The sequence below is a fragment of the Alexandromys fortis genome, unplaced genomic scaffold (genome assembly GCF_014885135.2).
Source record: "Alexandromys fortis isolate MF-2015 unplaced genomic scaffold, M_Fortis_MF-2015_v1.1 scaffold_15, whole genome shotgun sequence".
Taxonomy (NCBI): domain Eukaryota; kingdom Metazoa; phylum Chordata; class Mammalia; order Rodentia; family Cricetidae; genus Alexandromys; species Alexandromys fortis.
The window spans coordinates 5,892,681-5,914,225 of record NW_026067911.1 but is presented as its reverse complement, the minus strand read 5'-3'; the positions used below and the strand labels follow the sequence as shown (position 1 = coordinate 5,914,225).

The following is a 21,545-nucleotide window of genomic DNA, read 5'->3' as shown; positions in this document are numbered from 1 at the left end:
CAGCTAAATCCACGCTGGAAATGCTTAGACTGGAATCTCCTTTACTCTGACGGGAAGGGTCACCTCTGAGAACCTTCCAGAGGTGGGAAAACACCACAAGGAAAAAAAGCAAAGCAGGAGAAAACGCACCTGAGTTCTCAAGGCTAGACACCATAGCCGAGGCTATGCAAAATCCATCTGTATCTCAGATGTCCCCAGTCCAGCCTACAGAGCGAGCTTGAGAGTCACAGAGACCTTGTGAGCCGGAACAGCAGCTCCTCGGGAGTTGGTCTCTGGAGAGTCACTCTGCCTCACCATGCGCCTCGTCTTCCCCCTCCTGGGCTGTCTTTTTTGGTTCCTTCTTATCCCATCTCTCCTTTGCCCTCTCACCCCATACCCCTCCCTGTCTGTCATCTGTCAGGGCTGTAGGCAGCCAAAGTCCTAGCCCAGCCGTCCGGGCCCTCACAGGGCAGGACAAGCGAAGATGGCTCCTGAGGAAAGCAGGTAACCTAACTTGCCCTGTTCTGTGCTGTTCGCTGTACTTCCTCCCAGAGGGATTTTCAGCTCGGAGTCCTGGCCTGAAAATGAGGAAAGGGCGTGTTGCTCCCTGGTGAAGCGAAGCACGGGCGATGTCTTCCCCTTCCAGACACCTGTTCTAGCGTCTTAGCGCTGACCTGGAAGGCACACTTTCTCACTATTGCCACATTCCCACAGTTCCTTGGGGAGTAAAGAGAACGCGTGAAGGTCGTCGTCTCAGGAACCTGAGCCCTCAAGGTCACAGATTTAGAGGAACTGATCTAGGCTAGCCAATGACGTGTTATTCACGGAGCAGCGTGGCTGTGCAGATGATGTCTATCGCTGTTCTGAGAAATGGAGGCTTGGGTCTCATCATCCGACAGTCAATGGCAAGGGAGCCTGCCGTTTATTAGAGACAAGAACACAAATAGGAAAAAAATAAAAAATTTAAAAAAATTAAAAAAAAAGAACACAAATAGGATTTTCCAGATTCTAATTGGGCCGGTGATGTGCTTTTCTGGTTAAAACAAATAAAAGAAAGGCAAGAGATCCCATCCCCCCTCCCTGTGCCTCTCTTTTCCTTCAGAGTAGAAAGCAGTTTCAGTTCCTTCCATAGCAGACCTAGAAGGAAAAGGGGAAGGAACAAGACCACAAGTGGAAGGCCGCTTAAGCTGGAGGAAATGCCGGAACCATCTTGTCTGGCAGACCTCTTGGCTTGGTTTACAAGCGGGAGGAAAACAGAGGCCAAGGTCATACTGACTAAACTCAAGCACGGCATCTTGGTTCCCTGGCCTAGGTTTTATTTATTTAAGATTTATTTATTTTTACTTTATGTGTACCAGTGTTTTGCCTGTGCGTGCATGTAAGTGCACCACGTGTGTGCCTGGCGCCCTCAGAGGCCAGAAGAGGGTATGGGGTCCCCTGGAACTGCAGTTCACACAGTTATAGGCTGCCGTCTAAGTGCTGGGAACCAAACTCAGCCCTTCTGGACGAACTTCTAGTGCTCTAAACCACTGAGCCACCTCTCCACCCCCGATCTTGGGCTTTATGTTCAAAATAACATGCCTTCTGACACTGACGCGTGTCTCAGCCTCCTGGTGCATACCAAGTATGCTCTTGGTATTTAGTCCTCTCCGGACAAACAGAAAGTAGGAGTCTGCTTAAGGGAAAGGCTGAGGAAATCCCAGATTAACCCAACTGGTACTGGTCAGAATGGAGATTCAACCATATACATTATAAGGGGTGTGGAGAGGCCGTGATGAAACTGGACGGCATTACTCTGCCTCAGGTTTAACAGGTCCTTGGAGTTTTTTCATTTCTGCTCTGGTCACCTGACTTGGTAGAGAGACCATGAAAGAGCTGTGAAGCTGACTCCACGAAACTAAACTGAGAGCAGCTTGGTGTCTCTGCTGGTCTGATGGGGGTTGTGACGCGGTGCGAGGTGGGGAGGAGCTCAGGGTAGACTAGCAGACAATACAGATGTTGGCAATAGAGGAAAGAGTGTCGTTGGCCAGAGTACTCCTTCCTTTTGTTTTATTTTTCTTTTTTTCTCCTTTTTTAAAATTGATTTTTATTGAGCTCTACATTTTTCTCTGCTCCCCTCCTGGCTTCTCCCCTCCCCTTCAGCCCTCTCCCATGGTTCCCATACTCCTAATTTACTTAGGAGATCTTGTCTTTTTCTACTTCCCATGTAGATTAGATCCATGTATGTCTCAGTGTCTTCATTGTTGTCTAGGTTCTCTGGGGTTGTGATTTGTGGGCTGGTTTTCTTTTGCTTTATGTTTAAAAACTACCTATGAGTACATGTGATAATTGTCTTTCTGGGTCTGGGTTACCTCACTCAAAATGATGTTTTCTAGCTCTATCCATTTGCGTACAAAATTCAAGATGTCTTTTTTTCTGCTGTGTAGTACTCCATTTTGTAAATGTACCACATTTTCCTTATCTATTCTTCAGTCAAAGGGCATTTAGGTTGTTTCCAGGTTCTGGCTATGACAAACAATGCTGCTATGAACATAGTTGAGCACATGTCCTTGTGGTATGATTGAGCATATATACCCAAAAGTGGTATTACTGGGTCTTGAGGAAGATTGTTTCCTAATTTTCTGAGAAATCGCCACACTGACATCTAAAGGGTCTGAACCAGCTTGCATTCCCACCAGCAATGCAGAAGTGTTCCCTTTTACCCACAACCTCTCCAGCATAAGTTGTCATCAATGTTTTTGATCTTGGCCATTCTTACAGGTGTAAAATGGAATCTCAGAGTTGTTTTGATTTACATTTCTCTGATGACTAAGGACTCAGAGTGCTCCATCGTTTCCTGAGCACTCTGGATAGCTCTAAAAGCCATGACTTAAGCAAGGAACTCAGCAGGGGCCAGGTGAAGTGGTACCTGCCTGTAGGCTAAGTGGCTGAGGAGGCTGGACGGAGGACCCCGGACCTAGAGTTGGAAGCCATCTTGGGCAGCAGAGTGAGACCCTGTGTTAAAACAAAAAAAAAAAAAAAAACCCAGCATTATCTGTTCCTTGATTGTTTTCTGTACTTGAGCAACAGACATCTTCCAATAGTAACTGTCTAATCTGCACAAACAAAACATTATCCCTATAACTTACAGGATCCCTGAAGCCTTCTGTTTGTTTCTGTCTTGACTGATCGATCAGTCAGGCTATGTAAGAAGTCACCCAGATTCCTTTAAACTGAACAACTTCCAGGTGGTGATGATTTTAAAAGCTCGTAAAGCGACCCTGACCTGTCACAGCACGGAAGTCTCACTGACTTCCAAGTGACAAAGAAAGGGTCCACCCACCTCTGCCACACCAAATCCTGCAGAACACCCCGAACGGAGGAGTGGCAGGAGGAACCTCCATCTACAAGGCTGTGTTAGGAAAGGAGCGTGTATGGGAGCGTCATGGATGTAGTACTGTAACCATGATAAAACACCGCACCAGCCCGGGAACGGCAGGCGGATGGGTGTTTAACTGACACGCACTCTGCATAGGAACCAGAGACTGCATGTTTGATTAATATTATCATGTTAATGGAGCCAGCATGAATGGAAACTGGGGCTTTATTCATTTTATCTGTTCCCTTATGAGGGCATGGGGATTAACTGTTATGTTCTTTGTCTGCATTTGCTGATAATCGAAGTGGAAACTATTCCAGTCTGTGTATCCTTTAATGGCCTCTCGTCTTGTTTATTTTAGTTGGTGGTGTGGTTTCTGCCTACCAAATCACATTGTTTAAGGGAGAAGAAAATTGGAATTCCTTGTGTCTTCCTGAAATACAATGTTTTTGGAGCCTAGAAATTCTGCTATGTGAAGTATCACTTAGTTATCAAGACAGTATCTCAGACCACATTGAAGCGAGGGATTCTATTTTCTCAAGTACATCAATTAGATTGTCATGTGGTTAACTTTTAAATTTTTTTCAAACAGGGTCTGGCTATAGAGCCCAGACTAGCCTCCAACTTGTCATCCTCCTGCCTCAGCTTCATAAATGCTATGGTTATAGAGTGTCTGGCTTAACTTTTTCTATAGGCTAAAATTTTAGTCAAAGCCGCCAAGGTAGAAATGGGGTTTCCGAAAGTAAGGCGCTTCCCCAAGAGACAGCCAGTGGTACCTTAACTGGACCCAATGGGCTAAAAATAGAGCTCCCTTCTGAAGGTAACAGGGAGGCTGCCAACCATCCATCACACCAAATAAATATGCAAATGGAATTAAAGATTCACAGATTATTTTTAGCAAAGTGTTAGTTCCAGTGGCCTGGAAACTTTTCTCTCAGGTATTGATACTCTGTAACCCTCGAGAATCCAATTCCATAGAATCAGCCATTTCTCTCCTTCTGTTCCTGCAAGGAACCATGGCATGCCCTTCAGCTGAACCAGAAAGATGGCTCTCTATTGGGACAGGCCCGCCTCCTCTCCAGTTACTGTCAATCATTCGTAAACTCTGAGCTGGATAGGAATGCCGGTCCTTCCTAGTTTTTACTTCGGGGCAGGATGTAAGCTTGCATTTCTGGCAGGATCCTTGGTGTCGCTGACACTACACTAGCAGATCTGGGTTTGAGAGGCAGTGTTTCTCGCAATGCCGCAGATAAGAAACGGGGTGCGTTTTCATATAACGTCGCTTCTTTGCACCAGTCTGCCACATTAGAAAGTTTCCAGTATGGAAGTGGCCCTGATTTCGCTTCAAAATAGCTATTGCTTATACAAAGAGATAAAACTTGTTTTGACTTTGGCGTCCAGTATTGGCACTTAGCCATGGTCTCTTTTTTCCTTCATATAACAAACTTTTATATAACAGAAGGGTCCTTTCTGGGTCTAGCTAATTGCTTTTATAAAAGAGCAAAAAAGTAGGGAGAGAGGGAAAGAAAAAAAAACACAGAAGAGGAGAAAATCCCAGTGTTCAAATCAGCTTGGAACTCCAGTATCCAGCGAGGGGTGCCTTCCCTGCTCTCTGGACCTGGAATCCTAGCATTTCTGCAGACTCCACAGGCAGGAGTGTTGGTGGCCTTAAGAGGTGCAATTATACTTCTGTTGTTATTTAAAACAAACCAGTGACTTACGTGCATACCATATTTTTGTTGGAGCTACTTTTGGTTTTTCAGGCTTTGTTTTGTTGGTTGGTTGGTTGGTGGTTTTTTTGTTTGTTTGTTTGTTTGTTTTTGAGATGGGATGTTACATAGTAGCCCAGGCTGACCTCAGATTCACTACATAGCCCAAGCTTGACTCAAATTCAGGGTGGTGCTCCTCCTGTGAGCTCTCATGCCTGGCTCTTTTGGGGAAGTTTTGTTTTTATAAGCTGGTGTGGTGTTGCACAACTGAAATCACAGCACTGGGTAGGTAGAACCAGGAAGATTTCTAAGTTAAGGCCAGCTGTGGCTACAGGGTGAGTTCCAGGCCAGTATGAACTACATAGGGAGACCGCATCTCAAAGGCAAACACCCCTACAAAATCTCAGCCCCAAATGCACCTTAGGCAAGTCCTGTACTATGAGCTATGGCCCAGATACACTTTGAACTTGATAAATAATAATTGAACATATTATGATATGCCATATAGTGTGCTGATACAGGTATACAATATTGAATGGTTAAATCAAGCAGATTAACAGATTGTGTCTCTCTACCTCATGGCCTCTTGTTAAGCACCATTCTGTTCTTCGTTTCTAGAACGTTGACATTTTAAGAGTCCACATATATGTAAGATCATGTCCATATAAGTTTCAGAGCTCTCATTCAGCTGGGCAGAAGGAGACTTAGTGAGGGCAGGAAAATCCAACTGTATCTGCCTTAAGCAGCCTTATATCCAGGTAGGGGCTGCCTACCCTACCCAGGCAGGGTTACCTTTATCTATTCCCCCACCATCCCCAGGCATGTGCCCTGAACTAGAGAGATTCTTGACATTAAATACCAACCCTCTCATTTTAGAATGACTACAGGAAACTCTCGATGCAATGCAAAGACTTTGTGGTGGGCGTGTTGGACCTGTGTCGGGACTCGGAAGAGGTGGAGGCCATTCTGAACGGAGATCTAGAGTCAGCAGAGCCCCTGGAGACACACAGGCACAAGGCTTCCCTGAGTCGGGTCAAACTTGCCATTAAGTACGAAGTGAAAAAGGTGAGTGAGCCAGTCATCCATAGACATGAACGGGTGATGCTGTCGTCCAAAGGAACGCTTGGAAAACAATCAGAATAGATTGAGGGCGCATGGGGCAAAGTTAAAGGTTCTGTCCCTTCTCAAGGGTTATCCATTACAGGATCCGGGGCTTCCCGATGGCAAGGATGAGCCTTCTCTATATTTCCATTCCTCCGATAAGAGGATTCTGTCTCTAATGTATCTCAGAGCTTTAGTGTGATTTAAATGGATTAGGATAAGCCAAGCACTCTGCAAACTGTGCATTTCAATGCCGTTAATAATAACAGCAGGGTGGCACACATCTCTAATCCCAGTGCTTGGGAAGTAGAGGCAGGAAAATCAGGAGTTCAAAGCCTGCCTCAGCTACCTAGCAAGTCTGGGTCCACCCTGGGCTACATAAGATGCAGTCTCAGAAACAAAACAAAACAAAAAATAAAATAATGATAAGGCTGCTGCTTGCATGTGTTTGTAAGGTTCCACAACATAGTCCTTGTGTTGATCCTTACCACAAGCTTGTATCTATTTTACCTACAAACCAGCTAAGACAGATGATAGGATTCTACTATAGAAGGAAATTGAGGGCTACCAAGCTTAAATGACATGTCTGCTGTGACATGAATATGGAGATGGTCATGCCAGGGCCATAAATAAAGACTACGGTTACTTTTATTATGGCTGCTACAGAAAAACTGTTTTGTGTTTTCATTTTCTAGTTTGCATTGCGCTATTAAACAATTGATAAAAATAGTAGTTAAATTATCTTATATGTGAAAAATCTGAGTTTCTGGAATTGGATAGTTTAAGTATATTGTGTAACAGAGAGAGTTTTTGTACTTAAGAGAAGCTGGCCGGTACTAGAGAGAGCTTAGTGGTCAGAAACATGTACCTCTCTTCCAGAGGACCCAATTTTAGTTGCTAACAACCATGGTGAGCGCCTCACAACTACCTGTAACTCCAGCTCCAGGGGATTCAGTGCTGGACAACAAACTCCCACCTACACACACACACACACACATACACACACACACTTAAAATAAAATAAATCTTTGATAATAAAAGCTAGAAGCTGACAAAGCAGCAGCTATGTGAAGGGTGTGTCTTGAGTATGATCTGGTCGTCTGTGAAGAGCCATGTCTTCTGTTCTTCCTTTGGTGTGTTCTCATGCTTACAAGGAAAGGCGTAGATCCAAGCTGCCAGGGTCACGTCAAGGTGTCACCAGGGGCTCTTGACTGGCCATGGACATCACTTAGACCCTGGTCTACTCTTCGGTAAAGTGGGGGAGATAACAGTTGTTTAAAGATTCTGTGAGGTAATGCATATAGTTATCACGAGGACCATTTTGTGACATTCACTGACAATTAGCTTACAGCATCTCTGCTACAAAGTTTTGTGTCAGAATGATGGCTCTTACACAAGTTGAAGAACCAGAGACAATTTCGTGTTCCTTGCTCTAAATCCAACCCTTGTTATCAAACTAGTTTACCAAGGAAGAAATCAGCAAAGGTCCCTTGGAAGTTCTTAGACTCGAAAGGAAAAGCAAAGGGACCTGCGTGTACAACCGAGACATCCAGAAACCTCAACCAGGTCCAAGCCCAGGACTCCCTGGGGCCACCTGCTGTGAGTGGCCAGTGATGGCACTAGCGGTAGGGACGCTGAGCCCTTGTCCGTTTGTCCTAAGACCTCTTGCAACTCAAGCCTGCCACTGGCCTCTGGCCAATGAAACCTAAACCAGCATTCACATTCTAACAAAGCAAGGGTGGAGAAACATCTCTCCTGCACCTTCCAGGTGTGAGAAGGCTGCATGGACACACACACACACACACACACACGCGCGCGCGCGCGCGCGCGCTCGCATTCATGTCCACTCACAGGCACACACACTTCCACCACAACACAGAGGACTTTGTGTCATATCCATGGGATTTGGGTCAGTCATTAATGCTGTGAAGATTTATTTTCACTAGAAATTGGAAGAACACAACTTTTCTGGGAACAGATCCTATCGAAGATAACCAAATGCCTCTTGGGGAGTTCTTCCTGGGAGGTTTTGCTTATGCTGGGGGAGGGGGGAAGATAATTTTGAACAAGACCGATGGCAAGCCGTTTTTAGAAAAGCGTCCAGACAAAGTCACGGATCTTGCAACATGAGTCTCTTGTGTTTGACACCTGAGAGGGGAGAATTGATTTCGGTTGTCACAGGCTTCTTATCATCTCGTCGAAAGTGTCATGCTAGCAGAAACAGCTCATCTGCAGAGATGCTCTGCAGCCAACCCACTTGCAGACTGAATGGCTTACCGGATTCCAAACAAGTGGATGCATCGATTACAATGTATGAAGTATCATAAGCAAAAATTTGTTATCAATCAACACGCATGGCTATGAATTTAATATTTATTAAGAAAGGGCTTTTTATATAATAATATTAGACATCTTAAAGGACTGGAGAAATAACCCAGAGGTTAAGGGCACTTGCTGCTCTTGCACAGGACCCAGATTTGGTCACCGTTATTGACATGGTGGCTCACAACCATACATGCCTCCAGTTCCAGGAGATCCAGCGCCCTCTTCTGGCCACTCTGGGCACTAGACACACATGTGATGTACGTACATGCAGGTAGAACACTTATATACGTACAATTTTTAAAAATCTTTTTAAAATAAGCCTTAAAACAAAATTACAGATAACTCGACAGCATATAGTTTGGAACTTCCAGACACTAGAAAGATCATCAACAAAATCTGGAAGGAAGGGGCTGGAGAGATTCCCTCTCGGTTAAGAGAATTTACTGTTCTTGAAGAGGACCTGGGTTAAGTTCTCAGGATCACAACCATCCAGTGGTTGCGCAAGGTGCACATACATACATACAGGCAAAACATGCATACACATGAAATACATAAATCTAAAAACATTTGTTAATGAAAGTAAATAAAAAATGTAAACCCTGCGGTAATAAACATCAGCTAGGTGTGATGGCACACGCCTGTGATCTGAGTGTTCACGAGGCTGAGGTAGGAGGACCACTAGCCCCAGGCTAACCTGGGGTCTGTATCGTAACCTGTTTCAACCTTCTTTCAAAGTAAAGAAATGCTAATGTGTGTGTGTGTGTGTGTGTGTGTGTGTGTGTGTGTGTGTTTGTGTCTGCTCTCAGTGAATAGTTACAGTGCTTGGTGGTGCTGATGAAATCAATAATTCAATTCTGACTTCTCTGCCTTAGAGAACATTTACTCCTTTCATTCTAACTCTGTTCATCCCTCTCTGCTATTCTGTGCTAGGAGAGCAAGGCTTGCCCTCTCTGCCGCCCCCCCCCAGCACACCCCCACATCTGTACCTACATCATGGTGAGCAATCTTCACTATAGATTATATATATATTAATATAGATATTTAATATATATTAAACTTGTTGACTGGATGTGGTAGGCTATTTAGTCTGTAACACTAGGCTCTAAAGAAAAATAATTTCCGGAGTTCTCCCCCAGTGCCCTAATTTCATCCTTAACCGAACAGTAATCTAAAAATTAGACCTGCGGCAATATGGACTCATTCAGTTATCCTGTGTTTCTCTGCAGAAGGTGTAAGAGGCCTCAGACCTGAGGGTGCAGAGGGAGAATGAGGGACGTACACGTGACTAACATAAAATGTCATTAAAACAAGAGCGGAAACCCCCAAGAATTTTGCATAGCATTCTACACTTGAGAGGAGTTTAAATAGATAGTATAACACAATCATTTTAGGTATACGCTTATTCAGTTGTCTTCCATCTCCTTGCTCTGGTTGATGGGGCAACTGCCGTCCTACTGCTCATTTGACTCTGTGTGTGTGTGTGTGTGTGTGTGTGTGTGTGTGTGTTCTGTAAGGCTGTGATAGTTTTGTTCCATTGAAAGATTGGAATGTTCTTATGTGTCAAGCATTTTCTCTTCGAATCAGAAAGCCTCCAATCAGGGTATTATTTCTGTAATGACTTCCATTTGCTGTTCCACTGCAGTTGGGAAACAATACACGAGCCTGACGCAGCCAGCTATGACCGTGTGGCCTCATAAGGACATTTCCCCAGGAAATAGAGTGGTTTAAGAGATAAAGGCTTCTGCCTTCTTTTGAAGTTGTTGGAAAGAAAGAAAAAAAAAAAAAAAAACAATCTCCTGATGGATTAGGGTGTTTTGCTCTCACTTGCTAATATTGTGTTGATTTTTTTTTGAGATGTGCCTTGTGTATTTGTATTAGGAGTTCTAAATTGTTGAGGAAGTTCTATTTGTATGGATTTTAAACATATTCAGCAGAGATGATATTACATAGCTCAGGAAGAGCATAGGCTGTGATCCTAGTGACAGGAAACCGGCCAGTTATGCTGAGTTTACCTTCACAGCAGGTGAGGTGCTAGGATTTAAGATGTACTAAGTGTTGGCACCTGTGGTACAAGCCCCAAGGGTTGATGTGTATCATCTCACATACTCTGTGCAGAAAAGGTGGCCCAGTGTTGGGAGTGGCTCAGACCTATAATCCCGGCATGAGGGAGACTGAAGCAGGAGGCTTGCTTTCTGCTCTAGGCCAGCTTGGGCTATAGAGTAAGACCCTGCCTCAAAATCAAAACAAACCAAAGCAGGCTGGTGGGATGGCTCAGCGAGGAAAGGCGCTTGCTGGGGAAGCATGGCAACCTGAGTTCACCCCCCTGTGCCCTGGTTGGCTTTTCAACTTGACACAAGGCGGAGTTATCTGGGAAGAAGAACCTCGGTTGAGAAAATGGCACCATCGTTGCCTATAGGCAAGTCTGTGGGGATATGGGAGGGGCCCAGCCCATCATGGGCAATGGCATCCCCAAGAGGATGGATCTAGGTTACACAAAAAAGTAAAAAAAAAAAAAAAAAAAAAAAAAAAAAAAAAAAAAAAAAAAAAAAAAAAAAAAAAAAAAAAAAAAAAAAAAAAAAAAAAAAAAANAAAAAAAAAAAAAAAAAAAAAAACAGCAACAACAAACAAGCAAACAAAACCAACAAATTAAGCAAGCCCCAAGGAGCAAGCCAGTAAGCAGCACTCCTCCGTGGCTTCTGCTTCAGCTCCTGCTCCAGGTACCTGCCATGAGCTCCTTCCCTGCCCTCCACCAGTGATGGAGAGTGAGCTGGGGTTTTAAATTGCTTTCAGTCACGGTCTCTGTCACAGCGATACAAACCCTAACTAAGACACTGCAGATCCTGCATGGAGGCAGAAGGAAGCCCACTGGTTCCCTTCCGACCCTCACATTAGCTCCACGGCACCCCGATGCTCACACACACACACACACACACACACACACACACACACGCACAGACAATAGTAATAAGACAGTGTTTGTACAGTGTAGGTCCTAAGAGAATCAGCGTCTCGGTTCACTTGTACTGCTGTGACAATAACTGAGTCTGGGTGCGTTACAAACAGGATGTGTTTTCTCACAGCGCAGGGGTGGGAAGTCCAAGATGAAGGCACTGGCAGGCAGGACTGTATCCTTCGGAAGCACTAACAGAGTGTCCTGGCGTGGAAACATGGGAGCCCAAACTGACAAGCACCAAATGGCTCTTTTCTATGGTCATCTTTATCCTTCAAAGGACTGTGTTGTTTTTAATTTATTGTTGTTGTTGTTATTTTATGTTCATTGTGTGAGAGTCAGATGCCCTGGAACTGGAGTTACAGACAGTTGTGAGCTGCCATGTGGGTGATGGGAACTGAACTCAGGACCTCTGGAAGAGCAGCCAGTGCTCTTAACCACTGAGCCATCTCTCCAGCCCAAGGGCTGTGTTGTTTTTAGATACCCGATCTTGCTGAGTTACCCAGACCAGCCTTGAACTTCTAGACTCAAGCGATCCTTCCTAGCTGAAACTACAGACGAACGGTACTGGGGACTCTCACCACCTCCTCTAGCCCTTCCCTCTCCCACCTCTTCAGAATGTCACATGACAACACCAGAATTTTAAAGGAGATGCTTTCGAGCCATAGCAAGCAGATCCTCCCTAGAGGGAAGTGAGTTCATCCAACCACGTGGATGCAGTGCATTTGTCTCCTAGCCCTGTGGATACTCTGTAACTTAGAGATACTCTCTACAGGGAAGTGAGTTCATCCATGCATTTGTCTCCTAGCCCTGTAGATACTCTATAACTTACAGAAATCTTTGGGTTGTCCCAGAAAAGTACAAGCTTGACTCCCCAAACAGTAATCTCATACTATGATACCCTATGTCCACCCTGTGGCTTTCCTGGTATGCCCAGCTCCTTGTCCTCAGCCTGGCTGCCTGGGGTCTCCAGAGAGCTATGACTTGATTCCATGCAGTGTCTTGTCTCTCAAATGTGGAGCCCTTAGTACTGAAACATTTCCACTAAGGCGATTTTGTTCCAACTTACTGTCTTGATGAGGATGTGGAGTCCAGTTTTATTATGACTTACATAGCATTTATTGACAACCTGCTGTAGCTGGAATTTTCTTTGGGCCACCAACCAGCTCCCAAATAAAGACATGGAGACTTATTATTAATTATGAATGCTTGGCCTCAGTTAGGTTTGTCTCTCTAGCTCTTTTAACTTAATTGAACCTGTTTCTATTCCTCTGTTTTGCCTTGGGGCTTTGTACCTTTTTTTCATTCTGTATGTCTTGCTTTCCTGCTTCCTCCATGTCTGACTGACTGGTCCCTGGTGTCTTCCTGCTGTCTCCTTTTCTTTCTTTTGCAAGCCCATATTCCTCCTCCTCCTTACTCTTCCTGCCTGGAAGTTCCACCTACACCTCCTCCCTCACTATGGGCCATTCAGCTTTTTGTTAGACCAATCAGGTGCCTTAGTCAGGCAAGGTAAAACAGCAACACATCTTTACATAATTAAACAAATGCAACACATCTTTGCACAGCTAAACAAAAAATCCTCAAAGGCCTGCTGTGTGCTCTGAAGAAATGACTTCATGGTTTACAGTGATACAAGCTCTCCTATTTTTAATTAAATTTATTTATTTTACAACCTGACCACAATTTTGCCTCCCTCCTATCCTCCTATTCCCTTGCCTTCCCCTCCTCCTCCATCCACTCCCCCTCTGTTTCTGTTCCGACTCCTATTTTTATCTTGTGCCAAATGCCCAGAGCGGTGGCTGGCTGATAGTGTAGAAAGCCTTCTGAAGGGTGAATGAATAAACATGATAGACATTTAGGAGCTGTAGGGGGAGGAGTAAAACAGAAGAGAAATGGTCTGGATATAACACAGGGGAAAAGTGGATATCTGGAGCTCTTCATAGACTCCGAGGGAACACAGACCTGGGAATTCTTCTGTTTGAGTTGAGTCTACAGCATTTTCCAAGAGGTCATTTCATGACTATGCTAGTGTGTGAGATGGTTTTGAAACCGTGAACTTTACAGGGTGTGGGTGACATGCATCTTTAATCTCAGTATTCACGAGCCTGAAGCAGGATCCCAAATTCAAGACCAGTTGGGCTCATAGTGAGTAAGACTCTGCCTTAAAAGAATAAAGAGAGGAAGAGAGAGAGGAAGACAGTAAGTAAATTGTTTGGAAAGAAGACCTAACATACTCTTAGCGACTAGCAATGGTGGAACAATCAGAAGGAACCTTCGGCCAGGTATTTCTGAGCTGTTTGGGGGCTATAGCAAGGCACCATAACTAGGGTGCTTTACAGACAACAGAAACCTATTTCTTACAGCACTGAGGCTGGGAATTTGTGGTCAACATGGCAGCGGGGCTGTTTCTATTGAGTTGCAAAGTACTGACCTCTCTTTGTAAGACATGGTAAAAGCAGAGCCTTTGGGGGGAGGGGGAGCAGTGTCTATAATACATAGGCACCAATCTCACCATTTCATGTACTCTGTCCCCAGACCCCAAGTATGCCCTGAAGTCCTGCCCCCTAGGGCCAGCACTTTGGAGTAAGGAGTTCAAAATGTGAATTTAAAGACAGCATTTGACCCAAAGCAATGCTGTTTTCACAATAAGTTATCCAATAAAGAGAGCAATCGCTAGGCCAGCCTGGATTACAGTATGAGGCCCCATGTCAGAAAATTAAAAATGTTTTAGAAGCAAGATAGAAGTGTATAGGAATTATGGATAAGGTTAAAAAAACAAAAGCCAGAGAAACCCTGTCTCAAAAAAAACAAAAAAAAAGCAAAAACAGGGCCGGGAAGATAGCTCGGCGGTTAAGAGTGGTGCTCGCCGGGCCCTGCAGGATAACTGTTGGCGCAGGAACAACTCTGCCGGTCCTTTCGTATTCAGCCACAGCATAGAAGTTCAATTTGCATCATTTATGTATTTTCTCATACATGTAATATTTTAGGAGTAACTCAGAAATTTACTAACATTTCTCTTACTTCTAGTCAACAATAAGCCAAATCACCGTTTGCCTTTTCCATTTTGAAATGAAGGCAAGAAAGCTGGCAAGCGATGTGGTAGGGGGCACAGTTTCCCAACAGAAAGCCAGCGTCACCCATGGCCAGAGAGAAGTCAGCTACCGGAAAGGACTGGGAGTGGGGGTGACTTCAGCTTTCTCCTTTGGTCTCCACCTCTGTTCTAATAGGAAGGGAGGACCCAGGAGGTTTTAACAGGCTGTATTCTACAAAGGCATGTATTGGATATGGTGGCACATGCCTTTTTTTTTTTAAGATTTATTTGTTTGTTTGTTTGTTTAGTATCCTGCCTGTAGGCCAAGAGAGGGCACCAGGTCTCATTACAGATGGTTGTGAGCCACCACATGGTTGCTGGGAATTGAACTCAGGACCCCTGGAAGAGCAGTCATTGCTCTTAACCGCTGAGCCATCTCTCCAGCCCCAAAGGCACGTATTGGAAAGCTCTGCTGTGGACAGAGCCGACTAACTTGTCTCTCCCTCTACCCCCAACAGTTCGTGGCTCACCCCAACTGCCAACAACAGCTTCTGACAATCTGGTATGAGAATCTCTCCGGCCTTCGGGAACAGACCATCGCTATCAAGTGCCTGGTCGTGCTGGTCGTGGCCTTGGGCCTTCCGTTCCTTGCCATTGGCTATTGGATTGCACCTTGTAGCAGGGTACTAGCCTCCTCCTCCCCTCTGTGCTTGGTATACTGTGTATCTCTGTTGGAAAAGTGCAACAGCTAATGTTCAGGCTCCCAGCTCTTTGCCTCCACCTTCTAAGTGACCACGGAACACAGTCTACTTTGTAGTGGGTGTATCAACTCCAGGAGAGAGCTGGAAAGGATTTGGGGCTAGCAGAACAGATCACATTTGCAGGTGTGGCATAATAAGGCTTTCAGGGTAAAATTCCCATGGTAGACAAGAAGGAGTAAGTATCTAGAGAGAATGGAGTTACTTCTGACAGCGTAGTAAGAAGAGAATATGGTCATAGCTGGCCAAAGGAAGAAAAGGGAAGCAGACCGCTGTGCTCAGTGAGATCACAAAAATGGCTATTTTCAGGGCGCTCATCTGAACCCATTAGAAACATGGTGGGGGGGGGTGAGTATTGAGCTCATGGATATCAAAAGTATTATTTAACCTTTAATCAGGCCCATGATGGGTTCTCAAGTCCTTTATTCTTCTAGAAAGTTCCAACTCGAGTAGAATTGAACTTAGGGTTCTTTGGATTTTGTTTGAACTGCTTGATTTTGCTTGGATGACTCCGGTACCTTTCTCCTCTCAACCTGCCCAAGTAGAGCTAATGTGGTCGTGATTAAGATGTAGACGAGAACAGGAATCCTGCTAACAGAATCTGGTAATAAGGGGCACATCCCTGGAGAGGAGCTGCCCTCGGGTCCTTTCATCTCGTGTCTATATTCTCAAGTCTGGTTTTATTTCAATCAGAATCTGTTTCAGGCAAAACGAGTCAAGGTCACTAAAAAATGACCCTGTAAGTCTAATGTTGCCTGTGGCTCAGCTATCTTCTCCGGGTGTGTGCATCCAGCTCACTTCCTTGTTGAGCTGCCCCATTCAATAAAAGGTAGAAAGTGTGTCGTTTTTACCAAGTTTGATGACTGCTGGATTCTTTGTTGTGTATCATGGAGAAACTATTTTACAGTTCTTTACAAACATAATCACTAAAGACTAGAACACAAATCATGTAAGAGCCTGAAGTCAGCAGAAAATTACAACCCAACCAGATTCCCTTCCTGGAGGAAATGCATCACCAAGTTCTGGTACCCAAGAGCCCGTCTTCAGGTTTTCAGTCAATTAGAGAAGGTTAAGATTGCAGTGGGCATCTTGGGACATACATTTTTACCTCTTATAAAAGAGCAGCTCTCCGTGTAGCGATGTTTCATCATAAGAAAAGAAACGTAGGCACTGAACCACCCATGGAGCCCATGCACGGCTGTGCTTATTTCACAGAGAAAATAAATAACTGGGGAATTCTCCGGCTGGGGGCACTCAATTGATGAAGTGCTTGCCTTGCAAGCATGAATACCCAAGCTCCACCCCTAGAGTCAGCGTGCAAAGCAAGGGATGATGGCAGAGCCTGCAGTCTCAGTGCTGGAGAGCTGGACGTGGAAGGTTCCTGGAGTTGCTAGGCAGCCAGTCCAGCTTACTAGTGAACTCTAGGTCCAAAGACTAAGGTGGAGAGGCCCCAGAAGAATGGCGCTTGATCCTGACCTCTGCATACAGACTTGGGCAAGGAGGTCTTAGGCTGGGACCAAGCTCAGCATCAGAGCATTGCCTGGTGTGCATGAACCTTGACTGCAATACTGTTTTAAAAAAAGTAAAACAAACAAACAAAAAAACTCCGCATATAATCCATTTTAAAAATGAGTATACTGTTTTATTTTCTTTTTATTTAAAGTTTTAAAGATCAGTTTTTGAGAAAAGCAGACTTGGCAACACCCAAGAAATTGCACGTGCCTTGGCAGTCATGCCAAACACACCCTCCGCAGCTGAATCAGCACTAGGCTGTGTGATTATTGTTGCTTGTTTTTCTGTGTCCGGTTTGGAAACATAACAATTGTCTGTGTGCACACATGTTCAAATTCAGAAAGACTTGACATTGTTTGATCATTTATTGATAGCAGATTAAGGTTCTGGACATTGGTTTGAAGATAGCCTTCCAAATGTGAACCAGATCTGTTTTTAAGTTCATAGACAGAGTTAAAAACCAGGCTCTGAGTTTGCAGAATAGAGAACATACTGGACAAATGTGTCCCATGTACCTAATCCTTGGACTGTGGATACCCTGGGGACAGAGGAACTACTTCTCATTTCCTGTTAGAGCATGGGACTTTTAAGGACAGCGTATCACAGGATGTTTATAAGGTACCACCTTTAAACAATTATAAGCTGACCATTAAAACTGTCTTTATTATATGCATCATTTTCAAAACTCGGAGATTATTTTTAATCAAGCTACCTTTCTTGGAATTTCTAGTTATTTTATATCTCCCTGTTATGTAGGTAGTAATTGATAAGATATTTATCTCAGTTCTAATACTTTCTTCCTTTATTTCTTTCATCCTTTTAAAATATGATGATATGGTATGATGGGATTATTTGGAAGTGAGAATTAAATTTTGTTTACAGTGCAGCAATTATTTTACTCTTCAAAAAACTTTTAATGCCCTATTTTTTTTAATTAAAAAATTTGAAAACCTACAAGCTAGGGTTTCCTTTTCAGGCCTACGAACTTTGACTTTGCAATAGCTTTTCATGCAAAAGTAAGAGTAAGAACCATCCTCCGTACAGAGTTTCCAGAAGCGGGCAGTCAGTGTAGCACGGTTTACAGTGTAGTAGGCATTTAGAAACTGAATTTCCAAGACTTTTGAAGTAAATTTTAGAGGGAAGGTCTCCCTTAAAAAGAGTAGTTTTCACAATGCATAACCGTCAGGGGAGTCCAACCTTTTAACATTATCACTTGATGTCTACAAATGTGTTGGGCAACGTTCATAACTATCCAAAAGTTGGACAAGCCTGAATAGTTCTTCCAAAGCAAACATCTCCTTCTCCCCCATCTCCACCTCCTTCCTATCCCCCTCTTTCCTATCCCCCCTCTCTCCCATCCCCTCTCCTTCCCTCCCTCCCATCTTTCCCTACCCACATTTTCCCTCCCTTGCATTTCTTCCTCCTTTCCTCCTTCCCCTCCCTAATCTCCCCCTCCCTCCCATCTCTCCTCTCCTCTCTGCCACCTCCCCTCCCTTTCATCTCTACCCACATTTCCCCCTCCCTCCCCTCTACCCCTCCCTATCTTCTCCCCTCCCTCACATCTCCCCCTTCTCTGTCATATCACAGCTGGGGAAAATTCTTCGAAGCCCTTTCATGAAGTTCGTAGCACACGCCGCCTCCTTCATCATCTTTCTGGGTCTGCTTGTGTTCAACGCCTCAGACAGGTTTGAAGGCATCAGCACGCTGCCCAATATCACTGTTATTGACTACCCCAAGCAGATCTTCAGGGTGAAGACCACCCAGTTCACATGGACGGAAATGCTAATTATGGTCTGGGTTCTCGGTAAGTCTTTTTAGTTCCCTAATTTCTACCTCCCCCCCAAAAAAAAATAGTTACTGAAATGATGCTATTTTCTACTAAAACTGTTAACACTATAGATGATGAGAACATCATATATGACTATTAAATGTAAGTTAAATTACTAGATAATGCTGAAATGGTGACACTGAATTTTTAGCATAGGCCTCACTAAACTGAAATCCTCGTGACTAGAGAGGCTTTGTTACCTATTTGTTTCGGGGATTTTAAGAGTGTTCTCATTTTCACGATGTTTGTTACTGATAACTCATTCTGAGTAGCTGTGTTTGGAGTACTATGAGGGATAAATTCTCCTCCTTCTCAGGAGATGGGACCACTCCATGCCTTGATTTCTATCCCCGAGGCGTTCTGTGTTCTGTCCCCACCAGTGTGTCCTCGCTGCTCTTAGTGAGGAGGTCAGCTCTTCCCTCGTTCACCTCATGGCCTCAGCCAGCTGTGACCCTCAGTAACATGCGTCCCACCACGGCTATAAACGTATCCCAAAACATCTGCACACGGCAACACATCACAGTACCAAAAGGCAGGATATCTACATGTACAAAGTCGGGATAATTTATTAAACTGGATATTTAATCGTTTTTTTTTTCACTCAAACAACAGTTTTTTTTCTAGAGTTGGGTCTTTTTCTGATGATGTTCTTGGCGTCCCCGGTAGGTAGGGTGGTGGGAAGGGAAGTTAGAGGAGAGTGGGTGTTCCTGGGTGACAGGACATGGTTTTTGTTACATGTCTGTAGTGAATTTCCCACTGCAGGGCTTACCAGTGCCCCTACATTACTGTGATCTGAATTAATTAGCCTCTTTATTTTCCTAGACTCCCTTTTCTCTCCTTCTCCAAAAACCTCACGGAACAAAGTCTTGGACTGGTGCATCCCCTCGCTTCTTTCTTGTCCCCCTTCCCGTGTCATCTGCAAGCACGGGGCTACCCGAGCGGCGATCCTGGCGTCATATATGTTTCTTTAAGTTCTGACGTGATGGAGTCCATTGGCTCCTAAGCGGCACCCAGCTCCACGGGGTCTCAGTGTCCGACCGCACCTCCGTTGGTGCGGAGTTTCACCATTTCCCGGGTGTGGACAAGAGTATTGGTTCAGCCCCGGCTGTAGACTCTACTCCACGGCCTCTGGTTTCTTGTGCAGGGATGATGTGGTCTGAGTGCAAGGAGCTCTGGCTGGAAGGACCCCGGGAGTACATCGTGCAGCTGTGGAACGTGCTTGACTTCGGCATGCTCTCCATCTTCATCGCCGCCTTCACCGCCAGGTTCCTGGCTTTCCTGCAGGCCACGAAAGCGCAGCAGTATGTGGACAGCCACGTGCAGGAGAGCGACCTGAGCGAAGTCACGCTTCCGCCTGAGGTTCAGTATTTCACCTATGGTGAGTTGTTAGCTGCGGGGTCCCTTTACATTTCAGGAAGGGCATTTTGGAAAGAAACAGATGGGGAGATGGTTCAGCCAATAAAGGCTAGACTGACAACCGGAAATATAAGACACGGTACTCTCCTATCTGAGTTGAGGATGTTCCAAGATGCCGGAAACCATAGATGGAATCAAACTTTACATACACTGTGTCCTTTCACATATGAAAATACATGCTTGTGATAAAGCTTGGTTTATAAATTAGAGACTAGTATTGATTAATAACCAATAAAACACAAAAATTATAATGGTCTATGGTAACAAATTTCCCAGCATCCCTACTTTTGAGTTGTAGGATTGTTTTGAGTAAGATAAAAGTTTCTTTATCGCAGCCCTACTGCTGTGTAGAGACTGTCAGTCTGAGAAACTCCACCGCTGCTCAGCCACTAAGGGGAAGACAGCCTATCGGCGTGGACACACTGAACACAGGGCGGAGGATAGGAGGGATGGTCCCACTGGAGACTTTAGATGGCTGGGCAGTCTAAAACACACATGTTCTTTGCTTCTGGGATTTGCTGTTTGACATTTCCAAACTACAATTGCTCATCAATCACTGAAATTATGGAATGCCGAGCCTCAGATTAATAGGCCACCACTGTCCTTAGCATGAGAAATGTGTAGAGTGTTTGTGGGCAGTAGGGAGAGCAAGAGCTCTGGAATCTGAGAAGCGAGATGCTCAGGAACATGGGATAAGAGAAATGAAAATCCAGCAGAGGCAGGATACGGGAGCTAAAGTCCCAACACATGAGAAAGTTGGCGTGGAGACGGTAGACACTGGAGAGGGTGTTGTATCTTTCCCGTGGCAAGGACATCCAGGAGAAAGGACACGGATGGCTTCTTTGCCAGCACAAATCAGTATTATGCAGCTCTTACTGGCAAGTTTTCATTATGGTTGTATGTTTGTCAGGCCTGCAATCCCAGCTACACAGGAGGTTAAGGCAGAAGGACTGCAAGCTCAAAACCGGCCAGCCTTCACAGACCAAGGTCAACCAGGGCGACTTAGTGGGCTCCTGCATGTGAATAGATGAAAAAATAATGAAGTAATTAAATAAATAAAGGCATGGGGATATTGCACATTCCTAGAGTGCTTGCCTAACCCAAAGACCGCAATAAATTAATTAAGATAGAATAAATTATTGTCTGGCATTCTTATGCCTAAAATACAGAATTCTGAAGTGTTGTAGCCGGCTGGGAGGAAAACTGTGTGTCTAGGACTCAATGTTGTGAGGATAACAGATACTTTAACATTTGTAGGAAGTCTCCAAAAGATACAGTATTGCAGTGCATGCGATTTAAACCTATCATCTGTCGTCATCCGCAAGCAAGAGTTTTCATGTCCCGAGGATGCTGGCTCAAAGGAACAAATGGGCACCATTTATAGTTAAAGAATTGGAATCTTGTTTGTGACATATTACTTTGACTGTTTCTATGAGCTGTGTATTCACATTTATCTTGTGTATTTAGTAACTTTTGGCTGGAGGGGAATTTATTAATTCAGACTTCCCTGCTTCCTATGTATGTTTTTTAAACGTTTCTAAGTCTTGATTTCTGTTTTTATGAAGAGAAATGACAGAG

General features: G+C 44.5%; 1 protein-coding gene across 3 annotated transcripts in view; it reads left to right on the top strand.

Moving 5' to 3' along the window:
- Nucleotides 1–21,545, top strand: part of Trpc3 (transient receptor potential cation channel subfamily C member 3) — a 69,677-nt gene that overhangs the window by 22,838 nt on the left and 25,294 nt on the right. For 2 of the 3 annotated variants that reach the window (XR_007591052.1, XM_050138470.1), the window contains exons 3-6: nt 5,923–6,111; nt 14,972–15,166; nt 18,311–18,527; nt 19,696–19,929. Coding sequence is in view for 2 of the 3 variants with exons in the window: in XM_050138470.1 (XP_049994427.1) it covers nt 5,923–6,111; nt 14,972–15,166; nt 18,311–18,527; nt 19,696–19,929 (835 nt within the window). In the remaining variant the exon portion in view is untranslated. The remainder of the gene's footprint in view (nt 1–5,922; nt 6,112–14,971; nt 15,167–18,310; nt 18,528–19,695; nt 19,930–21,545) is intronic. The other variant, XM_050138471.1, reaches the window with a different exon arrangement.